We start from the raw sequence: 17,224 nt of genomic DNA, 5'->3' as shown, positions 1-17,224 counted from the left end.
TTGCCCCCGAAGGGCACGTCCAAATCCCTCGACTGAACGTCCTGCCAAAAGTTAGTAGCCTTGAGCCAGCCACGACGACGAATGGAAACGCTGCTGCCCATTTGGCGGAATCCCATGTTGGCGATTTCCGTGGCCACCATGATGGCGTGGTCCGAAGATACCTCGCCTTCCTCAAGAATTTCTAGTGCTTCCGACATTTTGTCATCAGGGAGAAAGTCCAGGATGGAAGCAATCTTGAACCACATCTATGGGTCGTAGCGTACCACAATGGCGAGGACGTTGGCGGCCTTCATGGTAGTCGCCTGTTAAAACGGATTTCTGAACTCTGACCTGGTGGGCAGAGGTTCAGAAGGCCAGCCTAGTTTCTTGGAACAGGGAAACCTTCTGGACAAGCCAGACCAATCGAGGTAGCATTGGCGGCGGTCAAAACTAGGTCTCAGGAGGGGTGAGGGTGACTGAAAGACCTCAATGAACACACAGAGTAAAGGACACTTACAAATCACTCCCAGTCAGGGGTATATATATTAAAAAATACAAATACATTTATTTCAAGGCCTTTGAAAGTTCACCACACAATAACAATCACAGTAATACTTTAAGATCAATACAATCCTATCTAAATACATATATACAAGATCAATGGGGTCTAAAGGGTTAATGCACTAAATGGGTCCAAGACCTAAAAGGGGAAGGAAGCAGGCAGTGCAAATAGTCTTTAGTCCCTTCTGCATCAAACACAATCCTAACTGAGAGGCAGTCCAATCCCTTAGAAGAGTGTAGCGTATTGCTCAAATGTACTTGCAATGCTAGTGCACGCGGTAATGCAGATGGGCAAAACAGCGTCTCTTCAAGGGTCTGTAGCAGCTCAGGAAGGTGGGTGAGGTGATGCAGAATAAGTTCCCACTATTCTTCGTGGAGGGTCTCCCCAACAGGGCAGAAGAACAGGTTCCAGAGTTCGGGAATAGTTCGCTAGTTCTCACTAGCAGTGGAAAGGAGAGGGGCCCTCAGGGGCCACTCATGTGTAAAAATGGATGGAGGCGCTAGGGGACACCAGTTAGGGTTGCAATTACTCACCGACCCCCGGCACACTTCGAACCAGACTTCGGCAGTGGAGTCCACTTCCGTTGGAGGTTCAAGGGCAGCAATTTGGCGGTTCTGCAGCTTTCAGCGACGAAGATACAGCGTTGATTCCCAAATGGGACAGTGGCGATTTCTCCGCTACTGGTGGATAGATCAGGCCAGTTTCACTGCAGCAGGCTTCAACGGCAAAAGGGGCACAAAAGCAGAACACCTGCAAAGTACGTCAACATGGCTGGGCAACAAGGTAACCGCATATGCTTGGGTTCGGGCGCCTCACTTTACTCCAGATCTGGGAAGGCCAAGTGTATGAAATTCGGTGAGAGAGTGCCGTTAACACAGAGCTAGCAACGTATCAAGTTTAGAGTGTCTCCTCGGAATGGCGGCGGTATAAGGGCAAAGTTCCTGGTAAGCTGTGGTCAGCCCACTGGTTGGCCCATGAACTCACGAGAAGGCTTACTTGCAGGGTTTGATGAAGATGCCGAGAATAGTTGGTCCCACTATTCCAATGAGTCGAAACATTTTCGCAGACCTTCTAGGATGACCAGATGCAGAGGTGTCCAGTGGGACGACAGCGGGCTCAGGGTGCCAAACCTTCCAGCAGGTCACCAGCGGTTCCTCGACTTGGCTTCTTAGTTTCAGGATACTTGGATTCTATCCTTCGTTCAGTGAGAACTCCAGAGATCGACATGGTATGGGCGGTTGGAGCCTTCTCTTATCCAAAATCTCCTTTGTGCAAAACAAAGAGGACCCAATGGGAGATCTGCTCTCAAACAGGCATACCATACATGGAGCAATCACGGACCACAGTGCTCCCAGGCATTTATAGCACCTCAGACTCTCTGGCAGTCAGGATGTGTATTGGAACCAGACGCTGCAGCCCACATCCTGGAGGCACACACAAGGGATGCAGAAGCCCGTGAAAGCTTGGCCTTTAGCGGGAGAATGCATGCCCAAATAAGGACTGACCCGGGTCGGATCGATGAAGGTGAAGGGGCAAGATGGCCAAAGGACAGGACAAAACCTTGTGGCATGGCCATTTTGGAGCCAGGCCACCTATTCGTGCCAAACACGGTTAAAGCGGTTTATCTGGCAGGAAAGGGTTAAAATTACATGAAAAGGTAAGCTGCCACCAGCCCTGTCCGATACACATCTGCACTTCTAAAAAATCCTTCGAGAGTATCTAGGACCTTTGGAAATTACTATTCTACCCTGCACAACGGGCATCCTCGTCCGAATCTCGGAGACCAAAGTATGCAGAGCTGATAGAATGTCCACAGAGAGGTCTTTAGGCGGTTGTTGAGGGGGAGGTGGTAACTGCAGCAGAGGTAGAATCGGCCCCTGGGGTGTAGTGAGAGTGCCGTCCTCACCCTGCCGATCTCCGTCATCCTCCTCGACGGTATCCTCGTCATCGTCACCCTCGTTGTAGGGGCTGCTACCGACATCAGAGGAGATATCCGTGCCCTGGAGGGCCTCCACAGCCACCCCCCCTTTCTCTGTGGCCAGAGGGGACGGTCTTGGGCAGATGACCGGCATCTTCTTCTCTGGGGTCTTCTCTATGGGCTGGAAAGAGGACTCCCTCCTGGCCAGGAGTGCTATCCGTACCTTCGGGGACATGTCTTGCGGATCCACCGTTGCAGCCTTCGCGAGTGACGCCACCACCACTTCGATGGAAGGTTGGGCCTTTGTCGAATGGACCTGGGCCTTCACGGCCAGGGCCGCCTTAGTCGTCCCAGAGGCCTTCTCCTTCAGGGGAGGGTCAGAGACACGACCCCCCCCCCTTGGCCTTCTCTGGCAAATCGGCCTTGGGTTTCTCTTTGAGCTTGCCTGGATGGTCCGATTTCCTCTTGGACGAAGATCCGGAGCGTTGACTGGTGACGGAGACCGTTGAGACGCTGAACTCACCTTGGCCGTCGAAGAGCCCGTCGTAACAGCGCTCACGGTGGCAGTGGACTTACGGTGCTTAGGCTTCTGTTGGACCCCCGCGGGAGGGGCGCCCTCAAAGGTCTTAGAAGCATGCTCTGCTTTCTTGGAACCGGGAGAGGCATGCTGCTGGGACACACCCAGAGCAGGGGCCTTTGCCTGCAGCCACTCCTTCAGCCGCCTGTGCCGATCCTTCCACGTGCGTGGCGGCACCTCCTGGCAAAATGCACAATCTTCCTCCACGTGCGTTGGGTACAGGCAGTAAAGGCACTGGGAATGCTTGTCGTCCGAGAAGACATTCCGCGAGCCGCATATGGAGCAAAGTCTGAACAGAGGGGCTGAATCCTTCTCCTCCAACATGGTCCACGCAGCGTAGGCCTGGAGAATCTTCTGGAAGCCACCACGAAGAAACTCGATGAAATTCGCACTTAAGGGGCGCTGAAGAATCTGACAACGGGTCCCCGTTAATTGGAAAGGTTGATTGCTGGAGCACAAGGTTCGATTGACGGAAAAATAGAGTAAAACTCTTTCAAAAAGCGTAAAAATTGAGTAAAAGCTTGAGAGCTAAGCACAAGGCCTTCCAAAACTTGAACGTGTGGTAAAAATCTGAAGAAGGCTGCCAGAGGAGGGGCTTAGGTAGAGGACAGTAATTGGCGGGGGCCGTATGACCCAGAGCTCAGTGATTGGTTATTAGGAGAAAGACAGTTCAGAAATGAAACAAACTGATTTTTTCTTTAAAGAGGATTCCCAGCCTGACGATGGGGAATATTCATGAGCATGTGAATCCATGCCACACCCCATGCTGGAGAAATTACTGATATCAAGATGATATACAAAATGTCATCCTTTTGCCATATATTGTCGCCAAGATGATTTACGCAGATTAAAGATGGTATTTAAGAACTAATTCATTCAGATTGTTACATGTGTTTTGTGGAAATGTTGCATTCCAGAAAAAGTAAGTTACTAGCGATATACTGACAGTGTTCATAAAATAACAACGACGGTGCATTCGCATGTATTAAAGTGTATGTTTGTATTGAAAGGTGCACAGAATACGAGTGACCTGTGAATTGAAAAGTCGGATTTAATAGTCGCAACCCCTTGTGGATTTAGAACGGTTCGCACCATGTCATTTGCAGGGTGGTCCAAGGTCGTATTTCTTATTTATATCGTAAGCAGACACACTAAAGGCAGGCCCTCCCAAGCGATTCTATGTGATTGGTCGTAACAGGCACCCTGCTGAATATGGATACGTTTGACGTCCCAGTGCATGCATGCTTCATGAGAGGTGGACAATGCAACCTCGTACTTCCCCGTTGTGATCGTTTTACATTGAGATTACGTCAGCATACATTTGATTCTAACTTTAATAACACTATGAAGATGTAACTTGCTTGCTAACAGCAGGATGCATTGTGGACAGCTTAGAATAGTAAACGCATGACACACGTGCCAAACACATTTCTTTACATACCGTTCTTTGGAAGGATCACCTGCAGGAGCGTCGTCGCTCTTTTCTTTCTCGGTTCCTTGTTCGTCACCGGGTTCTTGCTCGTCTGCATCACGTCCATTGGCATCTTCGTCCTGTGCCAGCTTTTTCAATGGCAAATAAGAAAAAAGCGACAGAAATCCTGTCATTGTGCGGTATCTGCGTGTCCAACGCATGCAATGCAGGTGCCGTTCACTCGTAGTGTTGGGTGGTGTTTCACTATAAACCCAAGAACGCTCGGCTCAGGTTACAGACTGTGCAGCAGCAGATCAAGGCGATTTTGGTGCGGTGTAAGTCTAGGGAATTCCGAGAGAATGCATGTTGTGTCTAATGTGTTGCACATGGTAATACATACAAGATCCTACTGTGCAAGGAAAGAGTTTGAAAGGCGCTGAAAACAGTATGTGGACACTCTTGGATGGCACCATGGCAACTTGAGTTTACTTGAAGGTTAATGCTGGCAGGGAAAACCACACCCATCAGCGCGTTAGCCAATGGCGCATCACAAAAGCTGTCAGAATGGCCGCAAGATAAAGATACAAGCGCACATGGTTTAGACCCCACTCCCAAACACAAGACGCCAGGCATTGTTACCTGCGCTTGTGTACTGGTCTCTCGCAGCTCGGGGCGCGGCGTCTCGCTAGCTGCTCGAGACGCTTGCTGCAGAACGTGCAACTCGTGGAGTAGCATTTTCTCTCTCTCCGTCTCCAGGTTGTCGCTAACCACAGACATACGCTGAAAAAAATAACATGTATAACATTACAATAATTCTCGTTAGAATAAAAAAAAGATTTGTAGTAAAAAAGTACAAACAAAATCGCAGGTGGCCGTTATTCTGCGATTGTGAAATATTTGAAATAAGTACATTAACTGACGAAACGACATCGCAGGTGCTTGTAATGAAATAACAGCTTTTAAGGATTTCACTCTTAGGTGAAGGTTTAGACTATTGCTTTGACCATTGTCGAATGGATATGTGCATGAATAAACACCACCTCAGTGATCCGTACCCCCCCCTTTCTACGTTTCCTGTGATGTGATTTGCTGGAAGTAACATTATGCGTGTTTGGCTTAGCTGCTATTGGTCGTCTCGGGTTGCTATTTAAGGGAAATATTCCTAGATGTTTGGCTTGGAAGTTGTATACTCTTCTTTTTGTTTGAAGTTCGTGGTTCTAACGCGGCAGTAATTGTTACCTACCATTTGTAACGTTGGAAACTTTATTGAGGCGGATTAGTGATTGTATGAAATAGTGATCCACGGCTGCACGTATCATGTCTAGGAAGCCAAAAGTAACTGGATTAACCAAAACGTGTTTATTATTGCAGGGGTGCAGGCAGGAGGAGAAAATAAAGCTGCTTCCACGTGTACCGGCCATTCAGTTCGTTTGTTAGGGGCGTTCTAGATATTCGGTCATGTGGTGGGTCTTGTGGTCTTGTGGACTTGTGGTTATCAATTTAACCTATATCTTCAGTACACTTTTCTGAACGGATTCTGCTCCCTCACTGGAGTTGGGAGGCAAAAATAAGCCTGCCTAAGTCAAGGGCGCGCTCTACAACCACTGTTTGGCTGTTTGCTGTGCTGCTGTCCCGCTTTGCTGCGACACCATGGCCACTGTTTTATCTCTGCCATACGTCGTCAGGTAATGAACTGCAATTTCACTGACTGACACATACTCGCGCACTGTATCAACACTCTGAAAGCAAAACAACTTAATAATTGTTTGCACTAGACTCTATATCTTGCCCCCTTGACATTTCGGTATGGGATACAGCATAAACCATTTAATCCAACACACCGCCCCTTCTACTCCGCAAGGACATGCTATATTGAACTAACTTTAAAATAAAAAAATAACACCCTCTCCCAGCTCAAGCTAAATCTATACTCGGGGACTGCGGGGTGCGACTTGATTCCACCCTTTGACCCGAAGCCTGGTTGCCACCTACCTGCATCAACCGACAAGACGCTCTCATTTACTGTAAACACCCCATGTCCATGCCTCATACCTTTAGACTATCATCAGCGGAATAGACTGGGTGAAAAAGGAGAGGCCCCTTCTGCACTGTATAATATCTCCGGCTCTGAGGACTGCAGCATCAGCCTTTTACTCAGTAGCACAGAATATCTGGTAGTCTAAGTCGCGCCACACACGGACCTCTCTCAAATTACTTTTTATGACAGAACCTTTTGAAATCACTAAAATCTCACATACATAAAGACTTCACGATTCTGCGGTGACACTGCTTTCTTCTGAAAACCTATGTTTCCCGCATTGGATACGATGAAAGGAGATCTTGCACAAACCACACATAACGACTCCAAAAATGGTCCACATACAAGGTAACGAGCCAAGGCGCCACCTACCATAATTCCTCAAAAAAATCACGTGGGAAAGCCCTGATTCCCAACAAAAAAAAGAGGATAAAGACATTACAACCTTCATGAAAGAAGACCTACAAACAACTCCTTCTCTTACCACACCACTGCCCCAACTTTCTGCTACCCACGAAAAAACCAATATCCAAGTGGATTTAGATAAAGAACAAGACAAACCAATACAATCACCAAAGAATGATTCTAAGAGTGACGACCTTACACATAGACCATCACCTGCTTCAACATTGCGAGAAAGAGAGAGCACGACATCCATAACGAGCAATACGGAGTCAATCTGCGAAAAGATGCATCAAAATTCATTTCTTGAATTGAACATAGTGCCATTATCAGTCAGCTGTCTAGCATCAGACATATCCTTCCAACATGACACCCCAAGTCTGCACTCAAATTCTACCCCTCTCCAAAAAAAAGAAAGTATGGAGAAACAAAATGAAGGCGCTAAACAACTACACAATAAGACGATTGAGTCTTTGCAGCTTGAGACCCATACTCAATCCCTCTGTAGAACTCTGGAATATCAACTAATGTCGACGCTTCGACAGCTCAAACCAGCAACTCCTCTCTTGCAAACTGGAATTTAGAAGCAAATGCACAATTCACTCCCTTGATCTCACAGCAAAACAGCTGCCTTGGCAAAAAGACGATGGCAATCACTTTATGAAAGCAAGCGTTTATCACAAGACATAGCAAACTCACCTTACGCCCAACGAAATCCAAAGATTGCTGTATTGTCCTTGGACATGATCGAGATTGAAGCGCTTCCCACAAATCAAGAAAAGCAAAAAGAAGTGTTCACGTCACGATAACTCGATCCCCATGCTACAACCATGCCACCTAGACGGCCTCTCTAAACTACGTACATCGAACACAGAAGTGCCAAGAGTGAATCGTCAGACAAATATCACCACAGATACAAGCAAATTCTCCCTCTGATTTAAACTAGGCAAAACCACAGATGTCCACGAACACCAGTCTTCCGCATCCAATAGAGCATATGCCATTTATTCCAACCACCATGCAAGACCTTCAGAATATGCTTATAGCAGTAACATCTCAAACAATGATTCCATTCTTAAAAATACAAGAGGCATGCATGGATGTGAGCAAAGATCAAGTGACACTACTTGCCCTTATTCATGCCAAACAGATCTGTATCGAATCCTTCGTACTTAAAATTCAGGACCGTTGTGGAATACGAGGCTGAAACAAGCAAAATGTGGCAATCATGTCTTTCTGACATTGCCAGATATGATCCAACGGACAACACGCAGCTTACCACAGCTCTAATAACCATGATGACCTCCATGAATCGACCAAACAACCCGCCATTGATCGAGACTCAGCAAGTAAAGGGATAACCTCCGGAAACCTCATTAATAACCTCCAATCGACTGCAGACTTAAACCCTATTGTTTGCCCAGCGATCTCTAATCTCCAAATCCAAAACAACGAAAACAAACTGACCCCATTGGCAAGCAACTATGCCATCTTTATGCCCTCTGCACCAAATCTAAAGGACAAAACAAAGCACCAAAAAAAAAGGCAAACCGGGTCCAGAGCCTTTCTCCGAACCTTGACGATGCCTAAACCAGCATCACAGAAGCTGCCTATGAAAAACCCAGTAGGGCCAAACATCTCTACATCCCAATCCGCAAATTTGTCAGAAAATAGAACCTCGACGCCTCAAAGAAATAAGACTGAAGAACCAACTGAGGATGCGCAACTAGACATCCTATTAAATTTAACGCAACATCTTGATGAGGAACTCGACATCTCAGAAGAAGCACAAATACAGCCAAGTGACACTTCACTCATGATTGTGGATTAATACGAGCAATCTGATTCTCGACGAGATTCACAAATGAGTCTATCGTGTGAAGACATCAAATACTACGCTAGACCCTGATGGACCATACCCTATCCCGAATGGTCCCGTCGCTCCTCAGACCCAGTTATCACCTCAGTCTAACAAATTGCCAACTGCCGCAATAACAGAGCCAATTTTTGTTAACATGTGGAAAACTACAACTTCGCAAGCAGTATTTATTAAAAGAACAGAAACTAATGCAGATGAACCGATTCTCAATAGAACAAATGTTCTGCGCCTCTTCAGAGCCATCCCTAATTTACAAAACATCACTAAACACGAGATTCTGACAGTGGACTTCACGGATGAAAGTCATTTGGATTAAATTCACTTACTTCTTATATCTTCCAACATAAAACAGTTTTTTACGAAGCAAAAAAACAATCTAAATCTGCTTGGTTTCGAAGTACACAATGTTGAACCACAAAAATAAGCCTAAATGGAAAAAATTCTAGAAAGAAAAGGCCACCTGTCAAAACAAGACTATCGGATGGACATCTACTACAGCAGAACAAGAGATGAAAAATCGCTTAAAATGGTTGGCATACAGAAAATAATCACCAGGAGCTCCACAAATCCTTTCAAAAACATTCTGATCATAATGACCACCATATACGGAGCATAATGGAATGGTCGCAAACAGCATATTCAGAAAGTGTGGAGACCACTCAATAACCATCATTGCAAATACTTGATTCTGAAATTTCATCGTGTTCCTGGAATACGCGAGGACACAGCCATCTCTTTCGCGACCAGACTCATGATCTATCTGAATATGACATCTGCATTCAAGAATCATGGATTACAACGCAGCCAATCTGCGACGGATACAAAATTATGATGAATCCTGCAAAAAAAGGGCAGCCATCTGCAGGTCTAATGACCCTCATCAAAGTGACCAGCAATCTCACAATCATGGAATCAATTAAAGTAAATGATTGGATCCAAATTACTATAATCAGCACATCGAAGGCAAAGTCAAACACCAACCACGAAATATTTGGAATAGTTAATAACTACTGGAACCCGATGGCCATCGCTGATGATGCATACATCGATAAAATATTCACCAGTATTGATGAAATCATCTTAAAACATCCAAACATTCACATAATATTATGCAGGGATTTGAACCTGCACCTGTATGATCATGCAGGGTTGGTGTTAGAACCACAACACTTGCCACACGAGCACAACAATGGCTAAAAGAAACGTCAACCAGGGGTCTCGATAGAGTGCACTTTCTGGACAAACTTACCAACAAACCATTGCACACGTGGACTCGAGGCTCCTCTGGTGCCATCATCGATTACATCTTCATACCCAAACATATCGAATCAAAGCTTCTACAAGTCAGAAATGTGAAATCTGACAACAGTGATCACACCCTAATGACAATCACGTGGCAAATGTACAACCCACTGAAAGAAAAGTCACATTTTCCGGAACTAACTCTAAATTTAGGTTTGAACAGATTGAAGATCTCTCACCATGATCTGAGAACATTATCCAATGTAATCACTTGCACTTCTATGTCAGACGAAAGACTGTTAAACTATCCACAACTACTGAATCCATTCAAACGTCTCAGAACATCGAATAATCATAAGAACCACTCTCATATACATGCCTACTCGACCATAGTAGCAAACAAAAAAAGGAATTGAGATGTGAAATTAAGAAGATACAGCGGATGCCGCACACGAACCACGAAAACATAAGACTATTGAAACAACAGCACAAAAACTGAACAAGGTCTAACAAAACACCACAAAGCCAAAACGACGCAGAAAAAATGCTGCATGCCCTCAACAACCGCAATACAAGAGACTTGTGGAAATTATTGAACCCCCAAACAACATCGATAGACAAAATGTCAACAGATGTCAATGAACAGGGATGGAAAATACACTTCTCGAAGCTTTGTAAGAGCACCAGACACACAGATACTCAAGACACAAACCGACAAAGACACCCCTTTTCTTGGCAGATAGAAGATATCGAGAAAGCCATCACCAACTTGAACCCCTCACACGCTCCTGGCCCCGATGGCCTCTCAAAGGAAGTCATCAAAGCGAACAAAACCATCTCGGTAGACATCTGCTCCCACATCTTCAAAACAATTGCCAAAACTAAGTCTATCGCACCATCATGGCAAACAGCAATTCTGCTACCAATTTTCAAAAAAGGCGACATAAAAGATCCATGCAACTATAGACCTATCGCCCTCCTACATCCGCTAGGAAAAATGTTTGCTAACATCTTGCTGGACAAATTAAACACCTGGGCCAAAGCGAACCATATATTCTCAACAAGACAAATAGGTTTCGTCAAATATGTCGGGACTAACATCAATTTACTCTTATTGAATCTGCTGAAACAGGAGGCAATCCACAATAAAAGGCAAATATATACAGCATTTATTGATCCCAAACTCGCATTTGACCTAGTCAACAGAACACAGCTTTGGTCCAAATTGCAGCGATGGGGATGCCCAAATGACATTCTGGAGCCAAAAAGCTACTCTACGAAAATACATCTATCAGAGTGAGACTTTCAAAAGACGGCACAGTTACGTAAACCATCCCCACACACAACAGACTCAAGCAAGGCTGCCCACTGGCAGCAACGCTATTCAATCTATTCACGGCAGATTACAAACTGAAACCGCAGTCAAACCCGCCAAAATTAAGTGCAACAACCATTGCATACATTATGTACGCAGATGACATTGTTTCGTGCTCCCAAATCTCAAGAGGACTTCAAACAGCACTGTTAAAATTAGAGGACTATGTGAAGACAAATCAACTAGAAATAAACACGCAAAAATCAAAAGTGATGCTGCTAACTCCGTCCCATAAGTCAAAACAAAAAACGAAAACATTCTTGAATGACCAACCCCTTGAGCAAGTGACAACTGTCAAATACCTGGGGATTTGGGTGAACCAATCACCCACTGAAACGTTTTGGACCAGCCTTTTACTGGCGAAAACTCTATCACTAGCCCGCCAAGGTCGCTTTTTACATCGCAAACATGGGACATTTTCAGTTCAGCCTATCATAACATTCTATCGGCAAAAAGTTATAGCAATCCTTATCTATAGAAGCAAATCTATAATCAACATGGATGGATCAATATGGCTGCGTCTAGAAGGCATGTTTTGGAGGAAAGTTCTTTTATTACCTCAATCTTTCCCGATGGCCCGCCTCAGATACAAACAGGCACTCCAATCACTCAAGTCACTCTACACATGGCGAAAGCTAGATTTATATAGGAAAATCACCTCCGATCTCCATATCCCTGGGCTACATATACTTCAACGAAAAGGCCCCACAACACAAGCAACTACGCTGTTGATCTGGAAAAAACACCTGGAAGCCATCAGAATTTTGGCAAATATATCAACAGAATTGCTAACTCAACACCTGGGGAAAGCAAAAAAAGAAATTGCACAAAACGATTGGATAGCGACTATTGACGCCAAAGCACAAATCAAACACAACCAAGAATGCAAATTGGATGCTCATCCATTAAACTGACTCCCATCATATCTACGTTTCCCATCTGCTCCAGCCAGAGACACCTCCTTACGCTTCCGGCTAAATCTGATCCCAACTCGAGAACTACTATTAACTAGGAAACCTGTACCAAAGGCACAGCCTTTTGTCGATTCTGCAAACGAGCTTGGAACTCTACAGCACATTGTCACTTCCTGCCCAGCCCTGGCTGACACAAAGTTACGTGTCAGAGACATGTATCTATCCTCAACAATTCAACTTTCAACCAAAGATCGATGGGCCAAATTTATTTACGGTGGTACAAAGAAAGAAATATTCACAATTGTTAGTTTTCTAAACACGATTTCTGAAAATAACGGAAAAAAGGAAACAGAATAGCCACAGACTTTTTACTTCAACTTCAAGAGAAAAAAGGAAGCAAAATTACCACAGACTTCTTACTTTCGATTGTATCTAAAAATTGTATGTACAAAAGATGAAAGGTGAACCATTTCATTTTAAATAAAAAAATAATAATAATTGTTGGAATTTCAGTGGTCGATGTGTAAACAAAATAGTAGTGGAGCTATGTTACCCAGCCCCGTTCTACTCACTCTACACCCCATCCTCGCGTTCCCCACCAACCTCATTCCCCCTACAATTCAAATACCATACCTTCCTTTTCTCCACTCACCCCCACACTGCTGTGCTTACAACTACTTTCAAGACCTACGAAAACACAAAGAAAGAAAACGCATTTAATAACCACCCGCTCATTGTCCCCAAGTCTCTCCCTTACAATCACCCACCAGTCACACCTCTTAAGGTACATGCCTAGGGCTATAGCCACACACCCCTACCCCACGCAGACACAGTGTCTGCAGCAATCTATGGTTATTGCAGAAGATCAGTATGCCCCAGGCAGTGTATACAAATCAACAAGAGCACACCAGCACCTTGCAAGACAGCGCAGTATGGTGTGACACTAGAGTGGAACCAGCCTTGCATAGGTGAAAATCCCCAATATGTGAGAAATGCATACATTAATTAATAAATAAGGGCAGGGCTTTAAGTGGGCCGGGTCTGAAATCTCGTTTTGAGGCAGGGCCCCACCAGGGCTCACTAATGATGAGGCTTGTTTTCTAAAGCCTGAAGCTCGCGCTCAGAAAATAAACGTCTCATCCATAATGGGAGGCGCCGCACCTGCAAGGCAAGAGATGCTCGTCGGCCGGCGCTACCATTATGGAGAGAAACGTGAGGCCGCTGGAAGCAGAGGCCTTGTTTTCTGAATCCTGAAACTCCTTTGTATTCGCAGGAGTTTCAGTCTTCAGGAAAAAGGCCCCCTTTCCAGCGGCCTCACCCTTTCAGCTTTAATGGTGACGGTACCCCTCCACCGCTGGCGAGGGGCAGTGCCACCATTAATGCTGAAAAGGCGAGGCGCTGTCCCCTGCCAGGCAGGCCTATAGAAAATAAACGCAGAGATCAGCACCATCTCCCGCATGGGGGGAAGAGGGTGCTGATCTCTACAAAAGGCTGCCTGGGCTGGGCGTAGCTTGGCACCGTAGAAGCTCCTGGCTTGCCCAACTACTGATAGTATTTTTGCCGGCTCCACTCTCCATTAATTTCCAAAATTCAACAGATGGAGTGAGGCAGGGACAGGGCTCAAGTGGACGGAAAAACCCAGCTGACGAATGCAGATCTCACTATAAAAGGACATAGCTGGTACTATCCGCTTCTGTCCGAGCGCAGTGGGGGGAAAATGGCAGCCGGTCCGTCCCGGAGCTCCTCACAAGCCGAGGAGGAGTAGGAGCCAGGAACGTCAAAAGAGCCCGGGTGCCTGATGACATCCTGGCGGGCATTAAGAGTCAACAACGATGTTCGAATTACCGGCTGAATTGAACAAAGCATCCCTGCAGGAGTAATAGTTGAGACATGGCTGGGACTCCGGGCGCAATGGCAACCATCTTTTTCCAGAGTCTGTGGACTAGGTCGGTCCAGGCTCATTTCCCAAAGGAGTGTTCCAAACCATGACTCAGACCGGAGCCGCGACAGACTGAGCCTGGAGCTCTCTTTCTTTCCCACAGTCCCAGCTGGGGGAAACAAGTTCCCCCGAAGTAGAACTAACGCTGCAGCCTGAGCGGAAGCCCCTGTGGCACGTCAGAAGAGGTGGAGGCTCCTTGAGGCTTGTTCCCTCCCGAACGCCGAACATCGGGCCCGGCTGTGGTACTAAAGGCAAGAAGCCCAGCGGGCGCCTGTAAACGGGCCTTTGGCAAAAGTCCAACTCTGAGCATTAACGTGCGGGATACAGCACTCAGGAATATTATTGACAACATCAATGCAAGGCTTTAGGAGGGCGCAGTGATACGCGATCGTTACAACACTCCTGCCGGGTAACCACACCAGCCCACAGCCCAGAGAAGCGAAGCAACAGAGCACTCCAGTAAGTGGGGTCAAACACAGGAAGGGAACTAAAAAGCAAATTAGTGGCGCACTAGCCCCTATATTCAACTGTGCACCTCGCCACAAGCAGTGGTGGGCCGAGAACCCTTCCCCCACCTCACGTGGAAAACCTAGCAAGCCGTAGTGCAAAATATACAGCAACATCAGAAGGGTACTCACATTCTACGCATCCGTCTCAGCTCCACCAGAACCGGGCTGCACTGTGTGCACTTGCAATCTACAAGAAGAACTCCGGACTGCCCGCAGGGTTCATCCCCATTGGACCTGCTACTATCCCCGAAAGTATGACCATATACCATCCAGCACCCCGCCTACAGTGGGGCCCCAACAAAGCATCGGGCTGGGACTAGGGACCAGAGGAAAGGGGCCGCCTGCCCACGCGTCCGGGGCCTAACCAAGGCCTTCACAAACCCAGTGAGGCCCCATAAAGCCAACCAGTCGACATCACCAGGAAGGCGAGCAAGGTGATCGACCAGCAAGCGTCGCCTCCCCACCGCAACCCACACACGCTGCCGAGTCTATGAAGTGAGGGGGGGCAGGTTAATCAAGGGTCCGACAGAGCAATGGCCTCGCTCACCCTAATATCAAGAGGCAGAACAGCTCTCAATGGCGGAACCGCGACAACGGAACCGCCCAGGATTACCTCTCCCTGTGCCTATCAGAAGAAGCAATGGCAAAAAGTGGGAAGGCCACCAAACAGGTGGACATTTCTACATCAATGGGCCATACCAACCTGGAAAAAGCAAAGAAGGGTGAGCAGACCGAGTGCCTACCGCCAGAGACATTGTCTACTTCTAGCAGATCTCAATTGGCCCAATCTGCCACAAAGTCAGACCTCCAGGACGTTATCGCTCTAGACAAGGGAAATTCAGAAAGAGACGGATGAAGTCATGAAAAAGATTTCCACTCTAGAGAAGAGGGTGGAAGCGGTGGAAAGCAGGACAGCGGATATTGAGAACTATCTCTGTGACCAAGCGTTTGAATTTGAGAAGGAACTGGACAGGATTGCAGCCTTAGAAGCTAGGTGTGACGCCCTGCAAGCAAAACAAGAAGATGCGGAGAACCGCTCAAGGCGAAACAACATCTGCCTTTGGGGCATCTCCACCTTAGTCGCAGATGCAGACCTGGAGAGCTACACAGTAGATCTGTTTAGATTCATAATAACTCTGCCAGACAGTGCCCAACTTGAAATCTCCCACATATTTCGACCACTAGAACCTCTGCAAACCTAGGGCTCCTCACACCTACGAGAAATACGGTGTCAAACTGGAAATTAGAGGCTCGCAAACGGCCCCCTTACACCAATCTGGAACAACCCAGACTCTACCCCAGGAATTCCCCCCAAAAGCTTTCTAGCCTGGAGGGTGGGAGGCCTACGGAAGATCTAATACTTTCTGGATGGTGGTAATCCACTGATATCCGAAGAATGTAAAGCGAAATTCAACAGCTCAGAAGCAGAGCGTTTCCACTACACTCAGCTAAGACATTGCATATCGCATGGGGCCATCAGGGAGAAAGGAGGGAGGGACCTGACAGCACTAGAACTGACCCTAATGTTATCACCACTATGAGAGAAAATCTCCACTTTATACCGCTTACTGGATAAGTCAGACCCGACCATAAAACAAAAATATATGCTCAGCTGGGAAAAAGACTTGGGGCGCACAATAGAAAAAGAAGACTGGGGTAAGATTTGGACCAGACTACACAAAAGTACTCAGCGCATAACTAACAGGGAAGGGGTATATAGCTCCCTGTTTCACCTGCTGTGGACCTGTCCAAAAGCGAGTGACTTCTGGCGGGGTGTGTTGAACCAAATTAAATCGATCACAGGGTTAACAATCCCATGGGACCCGGGGATCATACTCTTGGTGACACAGGGGCCAGGGCCTTCCCGCTCACAGGTCAGATAGCTCGCCTGTGCACGCACCTTCTCACGGCCGCCAAAATTGCGGTAGTCCAGCTATGGAAGAACACGGACAGCCCGTCAATACACACGTGGTGGTCGAAATGTTGGGACATTGTGGTATCGGACAAAATAACGCTGATCGTACGCATTCTGAAATACCTTGGCCCCATTTAAGGACCTCAGAGAAATTCCCAGGAATCCCCTGTTGTCCCCCCATGACCCGCTGGCTTCAATAAGTAATCGATAGGTGGAAGGGGCAATCAACATCCAAGGCCTCTACAACAATTGGACAGCAACGGGCCCCGAGACCCACACCCATAAAGAACTCGCCTCTGCATTAACCTGTGTCCATGAATTGTAGTGCTATAAATGCACTGATGTAATGATGAGGTCAATACAACTGAAATGCTAATAAAATGTTTTGTTGAAAAAAAGGCTGCCTGGCGGGGTGCCCGTAGCCCATTGAGCTGGGGCCATCAAGGGAGCGTGGCCTAATGAGCCAGCAGGTGATCCCCGTCATTAGGCCACGCCACCTCGATGAGTCCCGGCTCATTTTGCAGTGCCACTTAAGGCACTGAATAAGGGTGACTTTAACGGCCA

At 46.7% G+C, this 17,224-nt stretch overlaps 1 protein-coding gene across 3 annotated transcripts in view; it reads right to left on the bottom strand.

Moving 5' to 3' along the window:
* Positions 1-17,224, bottom strand: part of AKAP9 (A-kinase anchoring protein 9) — a 2,953,299-nt gene that overhangs the window by 2,054,160 nt on the left and 881,915 nt on the right. For all 3 annotated transcript variants that reach the window (XM_069648423.1, XM_069648424.1, XM_069648425.1), the window contains 2 exons: positions 5,087-5,227; positions 4,478-4,596 (listed from right to left, as the gene is read on the bottom strand). In XM_069648423.1, coding sequence (XP_069504524.1) covers positions 4,478-4,596; positions 5,087-5,227 — 260 coding nt within the window. The remainder of the gene's footprint in view (positions 1-4,477; positions 4,597-5,086; positions 5,228-17,224) is intronic.

Source organism: Ambystoma mexicanum, chromosome 2q (assembly GCF_040938575.1).
Source record: "Ambystoma mexicanum isolate Mex_15411 chromosome 2q, UKY_AmexF1_1, whole genome shotgun sequence".
Taxonomy (NCBI): domain Eukaryota; kingdom Metazoa; phylum Chordata; class Amphibia; order Caudata; family Ambystomatidae; genus Ambystoma; species Ambystoma mexicanum.
This window is presented reverse-complemented; position numbering and strand designations above follow the sequence as displayed.